General features: G+C 39.3%; 1 protein-coding gene across 14 annotated transcripts in view; it reads left to right on the forward strand.

The window, feature by feature from the left end:
- IKZF1 (IKAROS family zinc finger 1) overlaps positions 1-19,631 on the forward strand; it is a 109,883-nt gene extending 90,252 nt beyond the window's left edge. For 10 of the 14 annotated variants that reach the window (XM_051799000.1, XM_051799002.1, XM_051799009.1 and 7 more), the window contains 4 exons: positions 4,290-4,457; positions 6,373-6,498; positions 10,836-10,970; positions 14,995-19,631. In XM_051799000.1, the coding sequence (XP_051654960.1) occupies positions 4,290-4,457; positions 6,373-6,498; positions 10,836-10,970; positions 14,995-15,698 (1,133 nt within the window). In that variant the 3' untranslated portion in view covers positions 15,699-19,631. The remainder of the gene's footprint in view (positions 1-4,289; positions 4,458-6,372; positions 6,499-10,835; positions 10,971-14,994) is intronic. The other 4 variants (XM_051799001.1, XM_051799003.1, XM_051799005.1 and 1 more) reach the window with 2 other exon arrangements.
- Positions 19,632-20,324: the final 693 nt, after the last annotated feature.

A 20,324-nucleotide genomic window follows, 5' to 3' on the forward strand; every position in this document is an offset into this window, starting at 1 on the left:
TTTTTAAAAAGACCCATGGGCTTGAAGGGGATGCTGTAGTAGTTGAAACAATATGTTGCAACTTAAAATGTACTTAGAGGTAGAAGTCTTCGTGCTTGTTTAAGCAGACTGCTTTTTTATTTAAAAAATAACCTCCTGTTGGTGCTTCAGAAGAGCTGTTTCGGGTCCTGAGGGTCCCTGCCAGTGCTTGCACCAGGGCTGAACAGTTTGTGTAAGGATACACCTGACTTTAGGGAGGCAGTGGGCAGAGCTGCCTTTGTTTAAAGCACTCATTTCTGTGTGCTTCAGAGACTGTCTCTGAAGAATGAGCTGGGCTGCCTGGTCCCTGTGACAGCATCCCCAGGGGCTGCCTCACTGGGTGCCTGGTCTTTTCCCTGGCACAGAAAGTCAGTTGCCTCAACTCCTTGCCTGGTAGAGGGACCTGTGTGCCTTCCAAAAGTGCTCAGGGTGCTGCCACACAAGAACTGTCACTCCAAGACTTCTGCACACTTTGCAGAGCCCTCCCCTTGCCAACGAGACCCTCTTTTAATCAGGGAATGTAGTTCAAGCCTACAGTGGAAGCACCCCACAAGAGGCACTTTGCTTAGGACGACATCCTTTTACACTTAGTAAAACTAAAGGATGTGGAGTGTTGTTCCTGGGTCCTTCCATGGAAAGAATGCCTTTGCTTTCCCTCCCACCTTGTTCTCAGCTCCTCTCCTAAGCAGCCTCTTTGAGGGAGCTCAGGTAGTTTTTCAGGGGCTGGCAAGGGAGTGGAAGTTTAGAGCTGGTAGTTTAAATTAAAGGGACGTCATGAGGAAACAGTGATGACTGCTTTTCCTTTCAGCTGCACTGTGAAAATTAAAGTAGAAATGGAATATACTATTACAGACATTTAACTGACTATACCAAAGCCCATTTAAATACATGCCTGATGAAGGAATAAGCCTCACAAATGAATTACTTTGCTGATAATTCATGTAAAACCTGCATATGCTGTGAGGTTTTCTTAAATAAATATTTGATAAGTGAACGAAACTCTAGCACACTAAAGTGCCAAAATAAAATGACTGCCTGACCTGATAAAAGGCATAATTACTTTTAATGAATACACCTGCCAAGTGCAGATATGCAGAGCAGCACCTGATATTTCTGCCCCCTCCTGTCTGCAGGCAGCTGTGCAGCACTGGCTGCTTCCTAGCCCCTTACCTGTTGCTCCATCTGCAGAGCAAATCCTCCTCACAGATGCCCAACTCTTCTCACTCTCCTTCCCTTTCGGTACATTGATTTTCTCCAGCTTGCCGTTGTCTTGCTTGGTGTTTAGGAAAAAGGAGATCTAGAAAGGAGAAAGAAACTCCCGCTCGGTGGTGCTGATACCTCAGTGTATAGGTTCAGGTTTCACTTGCTCAGTGTGCACTTATGTGTGCGTATGTGCATATATGTGTGTGCGTGCACACACACATATATGTGTTGCCTTCTTATATGTACAGTGCTGTAACTTAAGTCACCAGTTACGTCACTTAAATCTTTTTAGTTGGGTGTGAATGTCTTGAATTTATTTGGAAAACTAATGCCCATTGAGGAATGAGCATTAAAAAAAAAAAAAAGAAAGCAAGCTCTAGAGATCTCTGCAGGTCTCTCAGGTGATTTTGTCATATTGTTTAAGAAATGAGAAAAATTTCAATTAAGATGATAAATATGCTTCACTGAATAAGTGGTCCAGGGCCTGTGCTCCCACAAAGGCTTGCAAATCACTGCAGTGGTGGTTGATTAAATTATTCAATTCAGGGTCCCATTGCAGTTTTTGTTCCTGGGCCCATATTTGTCCATGGTTACACACCATATAGTAAAATCCACCCAGGATAGGTGTGTGCTCTTCAGAACTGGTGAGAAAATGACACAGAAAGCTCACTTTAAAAAAAAAAAAAAGAGTCATTATATATTTTTTCTTTCCACCATACCCCATCCTCATTTGAGGGGATGTCACCAGACCCAGTAACCTTCCATCAGTGAATGTCAGCATTCTAGCAGGTCAGGGAGCCTTTGCTGGGCTTACAAGGCAGGCATTCCCCATCCTGGTAGTTGCAGCAAGGACAGCCAAGGGCCAGCCAAGATACATGTAACTCTTCAGGGTCTTTCAGTGGTGATGTTGTTTCTCTTGTACAGCAGCATGGGTGCAGGCTCCCTTATATTTGATTCCACTGTAAGTTTTGTAGAAATATTTGGCATGCAGCAGTCTTGTTTTAAATGCTCCATCTGTCTTGTTCACCCAACACAAGGTTTCAGCCTATAATTGGGAGACCTGTAGTCTAGAGATACATTTCATTCTTACTTTGCTTTGCATTTCATTCCAGGACTACTTTTACAATCCTCGTTTTCTCCTCTTATGCTCCTCTAAATAAAAATAGCAAAAATGAATGCTAGAAAAGCTGATTAGTAAGAATTAACCATTTCTTCTGAATTTGTGTCCCCCATGATGCACTGACTTCTTCATTACTGTTTCAGCCTGTTTCTGAAAAATACCTCCCATGCTGAGTAACTGCCCCAAAGATTAAGACACAAAGCAGAGAGATACTTACCTATTTTCTTTTTCCCTAGCCACTACTGTGCATGGCTTATGAAGCACATTGCAAAGTCCTGTAAGGCCTACGCTGGCACTTTTGTAGGCCACCGCGGCTGAACCAGTTGTGGACATAGTTTACAGCTACTTGATGGACAAAGAAAATGAACTCATTTGGGTTGATGGGGACTATGCTTTCCTGCTTGAAACTGTTTGACCAGTGAAAATATCTTATCATAAAGTGAATTCATTTTACTGTTTGCTGAATGCTAAAGCTGCCAGCCTGATGACAGGGTTTTCATATTTTTGGGTTGGGATTGTGCTGCTGTCTAACCGATCTTCAGCTCTTCTGCTGCATTATCCAGAAGTCAGACATGATCACACTGCATATATATTCACATGTATGGACATAAAAGTTGATCCTAGGTGTTCAAAATAATACATGATGGTTAAGTGAGAGAGAAGAAAGAAATAAGTTAACTTTTTTTTAATATATATTTTAACTTCAGGTGTGAAATCTTAAATACAATGTTATTGTTATGCAAATAAAATCAAAACTAAAAACAGGTCATCTCTGGGCTGGTTCTAATATGGTTATTGCATTATAATTACTACAGCAGATTAAATTTATGCTTAAGAGAAACAGAATTCAGCAAATGAGTTTCAAAGCCTGGTTTGTCTTAGTTGAGGGCTATGGAGAAACAGGCATGCAGAAGCAGTTTCTGTCTGGTATAACTGGAAACATATTTTATTTCCCACTCATTTCAGCAAAGGCTTCATTCATCTTAATTTAAAAAAAAACCAACCAGAAAGAAAACAAAAAAAGACCCACCACAAACTAATAAATGAGCATATTGATTTTAAACAGCACTAAAAAGCAAACAACGGCCATGTTAATTTTTGCAAAGGCATTGATTCATTTCCTTCATAACAGGCACCAACTTAGAAAAATCAAGGCTGTGTCTCTTTGAGTTTTTCCCCATGTCTGTCCAAAGTGTGGACCATCAGAGCCTATTTGGGCAGCTCCTCTGTTCATACCTTACCTAGAGAAGGATTGGGACTTTGGCATGGAAGTACAGGGCTTCCTTTGCACTGTCTTAACTTCTGTGATTTTGCTCTCTCTCTTTCTCTCTTTTCTCTGTCTCTTTCCTGATTTGGCTGCTTAGGGACAGACAGGTAATGGAGAAGAAATTGAAAGGGAAAATACAGGGAAAATGTAAATGAAAAGAAGTTATTATAACTGTTATAATGAAGTGCCTTTCATTTAAATATAAGAATGTAACGCTGAAATGAACTTGTGATCCTGAAATGCATTTTTAATGAGTTTCCTTTTTATTTTGCTGCTTCAGTGGCATATTTTAAAGACCCTTTGAAAAAAGCCACATTAAAAACCCCACCAAATGCCACAACATGCAAAATTGGATATTGGTTTATTCCAAAACTGCTGATCAGGAAGAGTGGCTCTTCAACACAAAATGTTGCAGTCACTTTATTTAAATGAGTTTGAATTTGCATTGTGATGTGCCATTCTGATTTAGAAAAAAAAAATTAGATTTTCAGATCAAATTGACCCAGCCAGTGAAGCATTAAGAAACTGGCAGGTTTAGTCTGAAAGCCTCATGTTATATCAAACCTGCAGCCGGTGGAAGTCACAGAGCAGCAGTGAGAAAACAACTTTCTCACTGAAATCTTTCTCTTGTTACCGTGTAAGACTTTTTTGTTCTCATGTATTTTCCTCTTCTCCCCATAGGAGAACGCCCTTTCCAGTGCAATCAGTGCGGAGCCTCCTTTACACAGAAGGGCAACCTTCTGCGCCACATAAAGTTGCACTCAGGTGAAAAGCCCTTCAAGTGTCACCTGTGTAACTATGCTTGCCGTCGCAGGGATGCCCTCACGGGACACCTGAGGACTCACTCAGGTAAGTGAAGGTATGGGACTAACCAGGGGTGCTCATCAGCATCCCTGTCGAGGCGATAAGGGTGGCCACTAAGGTCTTCTCATACTGCAGAGGCACGGAGCCCCATCTTGGGGTTAACCAAGCTGTGAGCTGGCCACAGTGTGTTAGCAGCAAAGAAATGACTAAACACATCTTCATGACCCTTCACCAGAAGACCTGGTTTTTTTCCCATACTTCTTGGATGATTCAAAGTTTCTGTATTAGGGTTTCATCTTACAAGACTTATGTGAGTAATCCATTTCATGGAAGTACGAACATGAGTTAGAGCTGATGAACGTTTTAGGGTAAGAGATAATATATAAGTTGAAACACAGTCTGGTAGTCATCCTCAACCTAAGGAGTGAACACAACCTACAGCATTATTTGTTGCACCTTGTTATTACACGTACTTTTAAAGAGAAAGAGTGTGGAGAAGGGAGAGGGTGGGAGAAAGAAAGATAATAATCTTCCACAAAAGGGGACTATGATGGAGATTTTTAGTGTCTTGTCTCAACAGTAATATGGATATGAGTAAATATTTTTGAATAGCTGCACTTTTCCATTAACAGGAACCTGTCATTGTTTGACAGAAGCCATAGTCACATACCTTTTGTGAAGTAAAACCAATTTAACACATTTAAGTGCCTTTAAAAGCAGACTGCAGTCTCATCTAGTTTCCCAAGCTAAGCTGCAAATGCAAATTGTTACTTGGATGGGAGACCTCCAATACACATTGCTAGAATTGACGCTGGTAACGTTACTTGTGAAAGTTGGCTTTGGGACCAAGTTCTGGGTGGCAAAAGGAGAGCTCTCAAAGTGGTGTTTTTGTGCTGCACAAAACTAAGGAAATTCTTTTCTAGCACACATATTAAATAACATAATAAAATCCTTAGTGTTGATCCCAGCTGTCCAAAATAATTTCCAGTTCTCTGGTTTGGTCCCAGCCTGATTGAGGAAAGCACAGACTTAAAACAGTATTTTGCCTCCCTCTCCTTTGCTGTTACTGATTTTCACAGATGCACAGTTTGAAACATAATTCTTCTTATATATATATATATATATGTGTATATGAAATTGCACCTAGACACTTTTAGCAAACTATGAGGATTCTGTAGTTGGAGAGACAGTGCATAAACTGTAGATAGTGATTATTTCCTGCAATTGGTAAATTGACATCAATACATTATAAAACAAGTTGGATGTCTGAATCTGATTTTCACCTAAGAATTTGTAAATAAAATTCAAAAATTAAACTGTGCAACCATCTAAAGTTATTAAATCACGTGTAAGGTGACAGCCTTGTCACATTAAGACAGAAAATTCAAGTCCAAAAGTACACAAAACAGTATTGGTGTGAAATTCCTAGAATTAGCTAGACCTGGATTGGTGTAATACAGAAATTTTCATGCCACTTCTCTTGAATTTCCAGAAACAGAAAACATGCAAAATCTAAAATTGTCTTAAAAGTGTTGAGCTGGTTCTCTTTACGTCAGAATTGACATCCAGCCATGGGCAAGTCGCTACCTACACCCCCACTGGCAGTCTCTGTGGGTACAGACAATAAAGCAAATACTTTCAGACCTTTGAAGGTGTCTCCGTTTCTAACTTGTGTAGATGCTGCTTTTAAAGATTTAGTGTTGCAGTCTTTATCTGATGTGGATCATCTAAAATCAGCTTGCAGCACCCACAGAATTGGCCTGTTGATGTAAAGATATATCACTAATTTTCCATTAGTTCTGTTTTCATTTAGATTTTTTTTACACTGATAAAATCCTTCTTCAGTTCACCACAGCATGGCTTTATTTTAGGAGTGGGCTTTTTTCCTGTTGTCATTACCATTTTTAATACGCCGTTGAATACCTCATCTGAATCTCATAATTGATTGTGTTTCCTCCAGTTGGCAAACCCCATAAGTGTGGATACTGTGGTCGCAGTTATAAGCAGCGCAGCTCTTTGGAAGAACATAAAGAACGCTGCCATAACTACCTGCAAACGATGAATCTCTCGAGCAGCATTTATCCAGGTAATAACTGTGTCCATCTGGGGAATAACGCTCTCCTGTCACGAGTGCAGAAAAAGGAGTGCAAAAGGAACAGTAATACCATTTGTGGCAACTTTGGCATTGTGGAGGCACCCCCCCCCCCCCCAATATGTATGATATTGCATCTGGATTTGTTCTTTTTTTGAGAAATGTTTAGCTGTTGTCTCACTTTGTTTAGCTCAAATAAAAAGCCAAAGTACAATTCAAACGTAGCAAAACCCTTGCAAGACCTGGAAAACATCAGTTCGTCATTTCAAGACAGTGTGACTACATCACCTCACCACTTTTGCTTGGAGTCCTATATTGCAATACTCTTGTGGATATATTTTTAATAGAAACTTAATGCCAGTGTTCTGGGTAGGGTTGCAGAATCTTCTGCATTGCACATCTCCTTCCCTTTCTAGGCATGGCTTAAAGGGCTCACTTGACCACTAAGACCAACTCATCTAACAAGGATGAGAAATCTGTCTTTGATCTCACTCTTCCAAGCAAGAGGACATGAAGCCAGAGGCATTTAATTTAGGCAGTTTGACTTGAGCCAGTCCAGGAATGTTAATAATCTGTTGACAACCTTCTTCCCAACCTCCCCTTTAAAAGAAAACTGGGGGGAGGTGAGGCCCTGTTGTTCTTCCCTAAGAGACTAGTTTTATGATGAAGGTAAAGTCCATTTCTTGGAAAATATCAACTCTAAGACTATGCCCAGAAATAGAGCAAGCAGGTATTGGGGCTTGAATTATATTTTTTAACAAAGATCCTAGAGATCTGTATGGGATCCATCCAAGTAATTAGCCATACAAAATCCCCTCATATATGCAGTTTTAGATAGAGAAGATCCAGCTTCTGTAGTGGAGTTTAAGTAAGTTCCATTTCCTGCATACTCTTTTCATCCTGTCAGTATATGTTATTTGGTTTGTCAAATGACAAAAATGGAAGGTTCTCTCTGCCTTATTTGTAATTATGCCTCATTTAGTATTTTATATCTGGACAGAACCTGAATATGTTTTTACATGCTATCAGATAATGTAAAGTATATGCACATAATAATAGCAGTGAATATAGCTGAGATGCTTTTGGCAGACAGCGTGTTAGAGCAGCGCCCCTTCTAATTTTATTGAGGGGCTGGAGAATGTATAAATAGAAAAGCTCAGTGTAATATACGGTAGGCAGCAATACTTTCTCCTCAAAGAGGTGACATGATTTAGAAGCAAATACTTTGTTTTAGGATTTCAGTCTTCAGTGTCTGGCATGTGGATTTGAATGCCTGCACACAGAACATGAAAATGAGTAGCTGAACTACTACTGAAGTCTTAGTAGGAAAAATGCCCAGATGAAACTGGTGTCAGGAATCATAAACTTTAATAGTTTTAGAGATGGACCTTTGCTTATATCAAATCATGACAGGAGAGCTTGCAGTAGCTTACAGCTTAATATCTTTTATCTTAGTGGGATGAAAACTTGAGGAATTCATTAATGCTTTGAAAGACTCACTTTTTTCTTGTATCTTGTAAATCCATATTTGATGTAATAGGACTGCTTTTGCAAATTAGAAAAAAAATTAAAGTATTAACTTCCGGTTTTAGACCTTATATCCAGTGAAGGACTTCACTCTTAAAAAAAATTTAGTACTCAGTTAATGAATCAGTTCTTTACATTTCTAGAACATGAAACTTTCCTGCATTTTTCCTAGTATTTTGCATGAAGAAAATATACAAGAAAAATTAGAGAATGACCGGGTGTCTTTCTTGGACTTCTAGTGTACTCTGTGTTATATCTAGAAAAGCAAGTAGCTATACTACCACCATTCTTACAATATTTCAAGGTGTGATGTGGATCTATTAGAGCCATTATTCAGGCCATTTTTTCCCCCAGACTCAAAAAAGTTGATAACAACAATCTGCTAGAGTGTCTGATTTGACATTCTGCCGCAGCAAGATTGCTTTTAACAGCATTTTAAAACAGCTTTTGCAGTATACATAGGTAAAAATGTCAGTTGAAAGGACCTAAACTAGTAGAAGTTTTCCATCAGCTTATAAATCTAAAAATACAATTGAGAAAGAAATTAAATAAAGATCGAGCAAAAAGGAGTAAAAAGGGGAACAAGAGATTGTGTTTATATTTTAACTTGTCTTTTCTTTCTTTAAGAGAAGGAAATGCATCACAAAATTGGAACCTGATGAATTTAATGGCAAAATTCTTATTTTAGAGGACTAGAATCTCACTGTCCTTGTGAAGTTCATCTCTTAGAGTTATCATCTGGAGTTTTGCGTTTGAGTTGAGTGGAAGTGTGCTGAAGTCTTACCAGGCTTATGTAAAATAACAGAAGAAATAGTTTATGAAGTTTAAAAAAGGTCAATTATGGTTCTTCGGTCACTTGGGAATATTAATTTGAAAAGATAAAATTATTTACTTTTTTCAGTTCACAGATACCGAATTACAGAGAAATAGTTTTCCAGTTGGTAGCAAATTTCAGGGGTTTTCAGTTGCAAATGCTGGATATTAGTACGTAATACAATTTGCCCTTTTTTTTAATAGCAGTTTTAAAAGTGTGAAAGTTTGACTGTTGAATACATGATTCATCCTCTCTTGAACTGATTAGAAACATAATGTTATTATATTCTAAACAAATATTTCTTGATCATTTCCACATTTAACTAAAAATCAGTCTTTTGTTCTCCTGTTAAACGTCAGCTTTAAAACATTCTCTGTAAGTCTCCTCCTGAGGTGGCACTTGGAAGCCTTGGTCAGCACAAGATTCTGGTGTGTGCTTGTTCGATGATGACTATGTACCATCAACACCCTTTATTCTTCTGCAGCTTCATGACCAAATTCTGCTCATTTCTTACATTGGTCACAACCTTTAGTGTCTTGTGGGACTGGGGCATAATTCTGTGAGTCTCCCTGTCACTGTCATTGTCACTATCACTGTAGTGTGTTCTGCTGCAGCAGGGACTCAAGAACCACTTGTATACTCTTCAGTTTGGTATTGCAGGGTGGTGTTGTCTGGGACACTTCACCTGCTTCTCACAGTTATCCACCAGGCCCTGATTTCATATATTTCAGGGACAGTGAAATTTTCACAATCATCCTTTTATGGCTGTGGTATATTGTCAGAATAACATTGCATTAGAACAATGTGTTCTCAACTATTGAGAAACACCTAGGTACCAGAGTAATGGGTTCTGTGAACCAGTAAATCCAGTGATAAAAGGAATTCTCAGCAGGCACAGAAGGCAAAATGTAGCAGAGCGGGGCACCTAATTGAAACAGCTTAAAGAATCAAAGCCTAAAAATCATCTTTTGCTTCTTCCTTTAATAGAAACTCACAAGTTCAGGAAAAATGTCCATATCTTAGTAGCAGGTAAAAATAAAATTAACCCCTCTCTCTGCCTTGACAAACAACAACAGGAACAAAACAAAAACCCAACCAAACAAAAAGCAAAAAGCAAAAACAAACCCCAACAAAACAGCTGTGCTCTGATTTCACTGCATATCACCTTCCCTTTAGATGCTCAAAGTCAGAAACACTTTTCCATGCATTTTTCATAGTCATTGTTTTGACAGTGCATTTTCATACATCCCTTTTGTTTCTGCAGGAAAATACTGAAGTAAAATATAGTGAAAGTGAAATAGTCTTCTTTTCCTAGAGCCTCACAGCTAAGCTCCTAATTCTACAGTGTCTCAGCAGCAGCAGGAGGTTGGGAAACAGGTTTGAGTATTGGAAGTCAGTGTTCCACTGTAGGTGTGATTTTATCAATTTAAATGGTTATTTAAAATATAAATTGCATCGAGGAAGTATCTAAATATTTGCTAGGGGAAAAAGGGGCTGGAGAGAAGGGTTGGTGTAGCTTGCAAATATACATTCCACTGCTGGAGTTGAGAAGTTATCCATTTTTCCTGCTAAAGAAGACAAGTGGTTTCACTCGGAGAGGTGCAGAGGGACAGTGGGGGGTGTCAGCGGGAGGGTGAAACAATAAGCTGCTTCATGTCCAGTGTAATGTTAGGGCCTCATTTATTCACAGAAATGCAGAGTGGCTGTAGAACAAGGGTGGAATGATTGCATGACGTACAGGCAGAAACCTTACAGTTGCTATCTCATTTTTGTGTCCTAAATGAGGGAAACGTGAATATGTATGTAGATTAATCAGTATGAGGGACTTTGTCACCAGGAGTCAGAACTGTCCTGTGTCTGATATGGTGAGCTCCTTCATCCAGCTGCTTGGGAGCTAAAAGACATGGACTGACAAACAATAACCTGAAGACAACAGTTCCATTAAAATGGAACAAGCCTGCCTAACGCTTCTGATGTCATTTGATTTCAGTCATAAAAGAGGAAACTAACCAGAGTGAAATGGCTGAAGACCTGTGCAAGATAGGGTCAGAAAGAGCCCTCGTGCTGGATAGACTAGCAAGTAACGTCGCCAAACGTAAGAGCTCTATGCCTCAGAAATTTGTTGGTAAGAGTTAAACGTTTGCTGTCTCCTAAAAAGTAAAACAAAACAAGCCCCCCAAAAATAGTACAAGATTTTTACTTTTGCTTTATGGTTTTACTTGGTTTGATAAATTAATAGTATGTATCTCTACAGAATCAGATACAGAGATTTGTTGGGGGAAAAAAAAAAACAAATAAATATCTCCAGCATATATTTCTGCATGTTTAGTTTTCCACATCTGGAGATGAAATTTAAATCTTTTTCCTGCCTTTTTAGAAGTTTATGAACCAGATCATTACAAGACCTCGACAGGCTCTTAAAGCTGCCTTAAGAACCCAAAGATAGGAATAGAAGTTTCCTGTTGGGATAGCATTTGACCACACTTTCAGAGTTATTTTATTGAATTCTTGGATAACATTCAGATCTGGGCATATTGGTGTTTCTGAAAGTGTTTGTTAATAGTTTAACATAGAGTGGGTAATATTCTTCATCCTTTGATAAAGTCTGTATACTTCTAAAGCCCAAAATGATCATGGATATGTCTGAGAAAAATACCTAAATGAAAAGATCTTTGGATACTTTTATGAATGATGCAAAATCTTCATGCCCATTTGCACCTAGTAGTTCCTGTCTTAACAGTGAAAATTTTGATGTCATGCCTATAAAAATGAAGGCTCCACATATATTGTTCTGTTTATTAAGCAGTGGTTACACCAGTTTTGTGAGACCCACAGACAAGATTTTGTCAGCTGTGGAGGGTTAGTCTTAAATAAATAAAAACATGGGAAATCAGAGGACACCATATACTCATACCCAGTTAGATTCTTTCATAATTCTCTGCATATTCTTTTATACTATTGTTTTATAGGAGACAATCAGATAAAACTAAAGTCTTTGAAACAAAACACGCATTGAGAAAGTCTTCAGTCAAAAGTCAAGGCAAAAAAAAAGACCAGTTTGTGGGACAGAAAATGTAAATACACTTTATTCAACAAGGACACAAGTCTGAAAGGAAAATTAGTATTTCCTAGAAAAAGAAAAAGGAATCTCAGCTACATCAGGAGGTGCAACAAAATGTTTTAAAATAAAGTCCAATTTTTTTTTCAAGTCCAAAGGCAACAATTCCAGGAGGGGTAGTCAAGGATAAAAAATGCTTATAACAGGACAAAAGTTGTAGTAGAGGTAGTTACCAAAATATGTCAACTGTGTGAGGCAAACCATATTAGTTTAGACACTCTAGTAACTGATTGCATCAGGCAAAATACTAATTCTGTGAAAGTTCCAGGAAGAACAGAAGTGTTAAACTTTAAAAGGTACTAGCAAGTATCCTATATGCAGCGTATCTGTGGGTGTGGACTAGCTGTATCATTCTCCTTTTCTCTCTTCACCCCAAGAAACAGTAAAGAAAGCCAGTTTAACTATGAGTTTTAGAAGGGCAGAGTTTCCTGTCGGTTAGTTATTCAGCGTGCAGTGTGGGAAGACAACCTACTGACAGCAGATATTTATGGAAATTTGCTAACCTTCAACAGGGCAAACTTTCCTGACAAGAAAATGCCCCCAAATCCTTTCCTTTCCAGTCCTCACCTGCTGCTTCATGTAATAGGTACATTTATGATTAATTTAAGGTTGGGCCAGCTGGTCAGTAGAGTTTTTGGGTAGTAAGACATGTTTATTGCTCCCAATCCCAGGGAGAAGGAGCAAAGGGCATCCTTCACATAAGGGAAGGACTTTCTTCTGCTTTACTGGGTTTTTCTCAAGACTGAATTCACTACCTTTCAAAAGTGAGATTGTTCACCAAATTCAGCCAGTTACTTGTAAAATTCTCTCTGTATTCCAAAATGGAATAGCTCCCAGACCCAAAAGCAGAACTGGGTCATCCAAACCCAGATCAGAACTGCATGAAAGGTTGACACATGGTTATCGTGTTTTAAAAAATAGGCAGCTAAGAAAAGAGAGGGATTAAAAAATACTAAGAAAAATGGTGTCCATGTGCACTGAATGCATTTTTACCTTCTAAGTACTTGCTTCAGAATCCTGAGCAGTGCAAAACTTGAAGCACTTCAAAGCATTAGCAGTTTAATTTACTTATGCTCTAATAACCACAGAAATGAGCTATTATTTTTAATGAGTGCAAGTATTACCTGCATTGCCCAGATATAGAAATGGTACCTGCCTACCTTAGGTTTGTGTCTGTTTCAGACACTTCGCTTGGAAACAAATTTTTCTCATGAGCACTTGATCCTCTCAGGCCAACTACCAACTAGTTATGCTACATAAAGCAAATACTACTCAAGAAACATATATTAAAATCATGCCTTCTGGATGCCCAAAATTGCATGTATAATGAAGCCCAGTCCCACTTTTCAGTGGTGTGCAGTGCCCATGGAATATAAATGATATTGGCCTCATTTTATCCTCCTTGAATCAAGTGTATAAATTCATATTAGGAAGGGTTTTCTATATTTAATTCAAGAGTCTTTCACAATGCCTATTTTGAATCTTAAGCATCAAATTCTGCCTGAAAACTATCAAGGGTAAATCTTGAAGAAAAAAGAATACAGTCCAGTAAAGGGCTTCTCAAATTGGCAGAATGATTGGGAAAGAAAACAAGAGGAACGGGAAGCTTATGCAGCACAGCTAGAAGGTGTCTGTACCCTACATCCCCTATAGGAACTTACACAATGTTAAGAGTATTTCTTTCTCTGCCTGCAGAGCATGGACAAACTAGTATGAAACCATATCATGTGGGAAATATGGACAGAAGGACTTCCTACACTTTGGTCCCCATCTTTGCAATAGTGTCATGCTAAAAGGTTTCTGTGCTCTTCACTGACCTTGGATAGTCAATTTGAGTAGAAACTGGGTGGGAAATTATTCATAAAATAATGTGCAGACCTTCTGGTAAATTTTCCATGCTTCTGCTAGCATTTCTTTCGACAAATTAGGACTCTGTGAGACCTACCAGCAAATTTCATATTGATCAGGAAATAATTACAGCACATAGAGATGTTTGTGGCTTTCAGTGTTTCCCAAGATCTGCAGAGCTAGAAAATCCATCCAGACTACAAACATTCTCTTATTAGTAGACTACAGGAATCTGTGGAAATCTTTTACCCTTTTTCATTTGCATAAATTTATTAGAGGCCTGATAATAACACTGATGATTTACACTGTTTGAGAAGACTGCTTAAGTTCATAAAATCAGTATCTGTGCATTTCAGTAGTTTCTTCCACTCCTAACTTTTGCTTCTATGTTTTGCTTAGTCCTGTGGGTCCAGGAATTTGGGGGAAATTGTGGTGAAACTTGTGTTCAATACTAGGGTATCCAGCTAGAGATACATAAGTGCGGTCTGATTTTAGAAAAGTTAAAGATTTCCCCTTACTTTTGGCATCCAAGTTACATGTAACAAGTAATCTTGCTCTAGATAGGGTAATGTGTCTAACATGGCTTATTTAAAAACAAGGTGTGGAGGGGTGGTGGCAGTACAAAATGTAAAGTTTTTGTTGATTTTTTCTTTAAAATGACGTGTGACCACATTGCAATGTGGGTTATTTCTAAGAAACTGAAGGTCTAAAACTAAAACATACAATTTCCAGTCTAAGAATGCAATACTTTAGGGAAAAATATTGATAATGTGCTTCATGCTGTGAAGCATGGAGGCCAGGCTCACTGTGATTGTGCTGGTGCACTGGCTTTACTAACTACAAAGACAATGCCTCAGCTCACTGTAGGGACTCCAGTTAGAAATAAGAAAGAGAGGATGAAGCACTTGGTCTGTAGCGCCCCTGAGTCCCATATAATTATTTCCAGAATTTGTTTTTCATCCATTTGCTTTTCCAAAGCCCTCAGATTATTTAGCAGGCTAAAAAAACCCCACCAACCCACCATTTTCCTACCTGGCTCTATTAGAGAACTGTGAATACCTCAGGTGGATTTCAGAGGTGGATTTGGTCAACTCTCTTCTTCCATGTTTTATTAATCCATGATGTGCAGTTACTTAATTTTGTAGAAATCAACCGTCTGACTTCTCACTGTTTTTCACTGCAGGTGAAAAGTGTTTGCCTGACCTTCCATACGATGCCACCACCAACTATGAGAAAGAGAACGAGATTATGCAGACGCACGTTATCGACCAGGCCATTAATAATGCCATCAGTTACCTGGGGGCAGAGTCCTTGCGTCCCCTTGTCCAGACACCACCAGGGGGTTCTGAGGTGGTGCCTGTCATCAGCCCCATGTATCAGCTCCACAAACCTCTTGGGGACAGTCAGGTTCGCTCCAACCTTCCTCAGGACAGTGCAGTGGAAAACTTGTTGTTGCTTTCCAAAGCCAAATCTGTCTCCTCCGAACGAGACGCCTCTCCCAGCAACAGCTGCCAAGACTCAACAGATACCGAGAGCAATAATGAGGAGCGCAGTGGTTTGATCTACCTGACAAACCATATAGGTCCCCATGCAAGAAATGGCATCTCTATAAAAGAAGAAAACAGGCAATATGATGTCTTGAGAGCAGGTACTGACAATTCCCAGGATGCTTTCAAAGTGATCAGCAGTAATGGGGAGCAAGTGAAAGTTTACAAGTGTGAACACTGTCGAGTCCTTTTCTTGGATCATGTGATGTATACAATCCATATGGGTTGCCACGGGTTCCGCGATCCTTTTGAGTGCAACATGTGTGGCTACCATAGCCAGGACAGGTACGAATTCTCTTCCCACATAACTCGAGGGGAGCACCGTTTCCACATGAGTTAGAACTCCTCTGGCACAGATCTAGCCTCAACAGCTGTGTTACTGGAGCTGCAAGAGCCATGACAGCAACAAAGCACAAGTCAGCTGGACAGTAAAAGTAACAAGAGAATCAGAAGTTCAGCAATTTTTTCTCACAAGAAAAGAGATTTCGTTTTGGTAGCATGCATTGCAACTCAGTTTTCTAAAATGAGTTTTTACTGAAAATGTTTGATCACCAAAAACCTTTAGTAATGTAAGTAGGAGCTTTTGTAGTCACATAGCTGAAAGCCTTTCCCTTAACTGATGCTTCTTGCAAACCTCCCTTGCCAGAACTGTTAACCACGCCAAGGATGCACCACACGACGAGGACACAACAGGCAGGAGTGGCCAAGCTTTCTCTCTTAACACCCTGAGCATTGGGCTCTTCTACCAGATGTATGTTTTTTGACTTCCTGGTATTATTTGACTCTTTCAGGAAGATTGAACTCAAGTAAAGAAGGAGGGGCCCATCTCAGACGATTCCACGGACAGCTGGGGTGGGACGGGAGCCCCAGCCAGAAGGTTCTGAGTTGCTTTGGTGGTAAAAAGTAGAACGTTTTCACCTGCAAGGGTGCTACTGGTATTGACATCACAACATGCTTTTTGTGTCACTAGGCAGGTGGGCAGGAATGTGAAAGAAAGAAGAAACACCCTTGTAATATACTCTGTGAAGTATAAATTGCATTTAATGTATAGAAAAAGGGTATTGTTGGCTCTTCATTGAATAAATATTTTCCCTTCCTATCCAATAAAACCCCACTTTTTGTTAAGCAACCCCTCCTCTCTCTGCATAAACAAGTTACAATGTATTTAATTTTTCTTTCTTTTTAAAGTTTCAGTTATTTAGAAAAGTATGATGTACAGTTGAAAGAAGCACTAGATAGATATATGTGTGGGGAAAGTCTCCTTATGCACATTTTTCATCTTTTTAAACTGTCTGGAAAATACCCAAATATCCCTCTCTTACATATAAAAAAATCCCGTTTTGCTTGCACAGAAGATGTCCTCTTGTAGATTTTGTGGCTTTACTCATAAGTGTTGAACTTAATTATTTTTAAAGCACTCAGATGAATTAAACCAGCCAGTCAAAATTTGCAACCGCCTTCTTTTTTCCTGGCATTTGCCATTTCATGAGGGACCAAGCCCCACAAAGGTGCTGAGAACCTTGACTTCCTATTCACTTAGTCATTTCACTACCTGCTTTGAGTTACTTTTACTTCATGGAACTAATCTTAAGGTTAAAAATATGGTGGGTTTTGCAGAAGGGAGACCAGAGACTGCAGCACTTTGCAGGGTGCAGCAAGGTCCACCAAAAGCTTCCTCCGTGGTGGGTTCTGCTGCAGATACTGTTACCTTCAGTTATAATCAAAATTTCTATGACAAATAGATTTTAACCCCAAACACAGCTGATATTTAAAAATTACTTTTTTTTTTAAAGCTGCTACTTAGCTTCCTCTTCCAAATATTTCTTTTCTTTCCCTGAACACCCTCGTAATTTAAGACTGGGCAAAAAAGAAATTTTTGCAGCTGCATAAAAATCTATCATCAGTGCTACAATACTTCCTGGGCAACATCCATAAAAATAACCCATCTTAGTAACTTAATGTATAAATACTTCCACTCTGATAATAGCTGGATATTTTGCAATAAACACAATCAAATAACCTACAAGACTAGCAGTTTTGTCATACATTTGCACATTTTCCATTCATAAGTGTATGCAAGTACATCTGTTTATTATAAAAAAGATTTGATGGGACCATGAAGTGCTTGCATCTAGGCCAGAGTGGCCTGATACTTGTAGCTATATTTGATGCACATTTCCTATATACACATACTATTACAGGCACACAGAGTTCCCTCTTCTGCTTTCACTTTTGCAGGTGTAAGTCAGGAGCAACAACACTGAAGCTAGAGGAAAGATACTGATGAAATAACGAATTACAAATATATGCTTCTATATGCTATATAAGGCATGCTATACACGCCTTAGCTTTTCATGCCAGTTCATGCCAGCTTGCTTCACCTGACACGTGGGCACAGCAGTGTTCTTACAATGAATGTGTCACTGACAGTTCAGCAGCTTTGTCACCAGATGTGAATGCTGTGTCTGAATGTCCCCAGACCTGGTGCATGTACCCACAGCAGTGAGAACACATCACTAGCACGTTAGGTGGGCTCATACATACAGGATGGCCAATAATCTCCCAAAAATGAGTGATATAAACTACAGACTGAAAGGTGATCCCCTCCATTCCTACACTATACCTCGGTTGCCTTAAGAGGTCCCCCTGCCTTTATTGATCCCCCTCCACTCCCACATTATAACTCAGCTGAGACTTTATTCTTGTTGCCTTCCAGCCCTAGATGCTGTGAAGGGGGTGGGCACAAGGAATTGCTGTTCACTTTCATGCCCTAGATACCGTTTTGTCATCAATGCCTGCTACACATTCAGCTTCAAGACAGACTGTACCTGGCAAAGAGGTATTATCAAATATTTTGTATAGAAATAACCAGAAGAGAACCTTTAAGGGGGGGGGGGGGCCTTACTCAATGAGTTTCCATTAATAATTTTTTCTATTTAAATACAGTTGAAACAGATTCATTTTTTATAACTGGTAGGGATATATTCAGCTGTTCTTACCCCGCTCCAAGTTTGATCAATACCAACCAAGAGGGGACAAAGTAATTTCCCAGCCCTGCTGCAACGCCCTGTGTGAGATCAGACATTGGCTGTACAGAAACATTCTGCTTTTATAGCTCTTACACCTCTTTCCTGCTCTTCTAAGATTTAGGTCACTATATATACCCCATGCCATAATTTTTTTAACCCCTTATTTTAAGAGACACCAGGCTATAAAGGGGAGGGGAACAGAAGCCTACTCAGGTGGTTTTGTTTCTTTGCTTTTACCAAAATCTAACACAAGTAATGCCACGTTCATGAACCGTGTAAACAAGCACAGCTCCAGTGGAGTTTAAGACTGCCTCAAACATGGCTTTGAAATGTGATTTCTAATTACTGGGTAGGTTTGCTGCCTTCACAACATCTCTGTGCACACATGCACGTGTCCGAGTCTCTGTGTCACTTCTCTTGCTGACATGCACGTGCCCTGTCTGTGGCTTTGTGTATCATTAATATTTTATATACATATGTATTTGTATATAGATCTAAAATGGTTTATATGACATGATGATGCACTGTCAGTCACAGTGGGTTTGTTTCCTGGCTCTAGAGTTTTCTTATTTATACTATAAGAGAATATGTTGATGTTGTATATTAAACAGTACAGTAGTATAAATAAGTATATTAAGGCACAGTGTATGAGAGGGCATAGTCTAAGGGTAGGAGCAAATGGCATTCTCTGTTCACAAAAGGGCTTTCTTAGGTTTGTTTTTTCCAGTGTTTTTTTCTCTTTTGCACAAAATCATCTTCAATTGGTTTTGAAACAAGTGGTTCAATAATTTTATTTATGAACATATGAAAGGATGCCATGAAAATAGGATGTTGTGTCTGTGTACATCGAAACAAACTGCGCCCTCGGAAAACTAGTTTAGTGTAACCTCCCTTTTTCTCTTTTTTTGCTATGGTGCAATACCCTGATATAGCTTAGCTGAAATTTAAAAGGAGTAAATGTGTGAGTGGCTTTAAGTTTATGTATGTTTTTAAAAGTAAAAAATGACTGCTTCCCAGTCCTTCCCCATGCACTGCCTTTTCTAATAGAAAAGTTGTATTTACACCTTTTTTTTTTTGCTGTGGTTTTATATTGTAACTTCATTTTTCTTTGAGAATATTGTATTTAAAAAAAAAAAAGCAAATTTCATAAAAATTGAAAATGTTATTAAATTATGTCTGCAAAGTGAGATGCATCTTTTAAGACAAAAGAACAAGATAAAAAAACCCAAACCCCTGAATCCTTTTCTCACTCTGCTTGTGGGTGATGAAGTCGTTGGGCACAGCAGGAGGCCCTGTGTCTGTGGGGTGGTGACTGTGGGGGGAGGCACAATGCAAGGTGAGGTGCAGGCACACAGAGCTCTGTGGGCTCAGGGAGCACTGAGCCTTGAGCGGGGCCTCAGCCACCGCTGCCGTACCCACACCCCACTCCATGGGGAGTCCATCATGCTGTCCTCACAACCCATCCTTCGGGGCCAGGCTCTGTCATCACCCCGTGCTCACCACCTACATGAGGCAGCCTTGCTTATCCAGCTGAAGATCAAGTCCTAAACTGGCTACCTGCTACCTCGAGTGTCCCTGTCCAAAAAACACATGCAGCTCCTGTGAGCAGCCGACTTTGAGATGGTTGCTTCCTCTCCAGCCCTCTCCTCTTACCTTTCCCTCCCACCAACCAGACACAGTCATTACAGAACACAATTACCTCTGCATGTAGAATCATGGTAATTCAAAATAAAACATAGAGAAATTATTTCTACTATTTGCCTTAACAAAGGTGATTTCTCTGTGGGCGTCCCTTCAGATTCCAGCACATTAAATTTCACATCAGATATTTAATGCAAACAAGAATCAGTGTTTTGCTTAAAAAAAGCACCATTTATATAGTTTTAAAAATATTTCCATTTGTAAAACTATATTATTATGAACAAAATGAGATTTTA

The sequence above is a fragment of the Manacus candei genome, unplaced genomic scaffold, assembly GCF_025592945.1.
Source record: "Manacus candei isolate 608988 ecotype Guabito, Panama unplaced genomic scaffold, ASM2559294v1 h1tg000049l, whole genome shotgun sequence".
NCBI lineage: Eukaryota > Metazoa > Chordata > Aves > Passeriformes > Pipridae > Manacus > Manacus candei.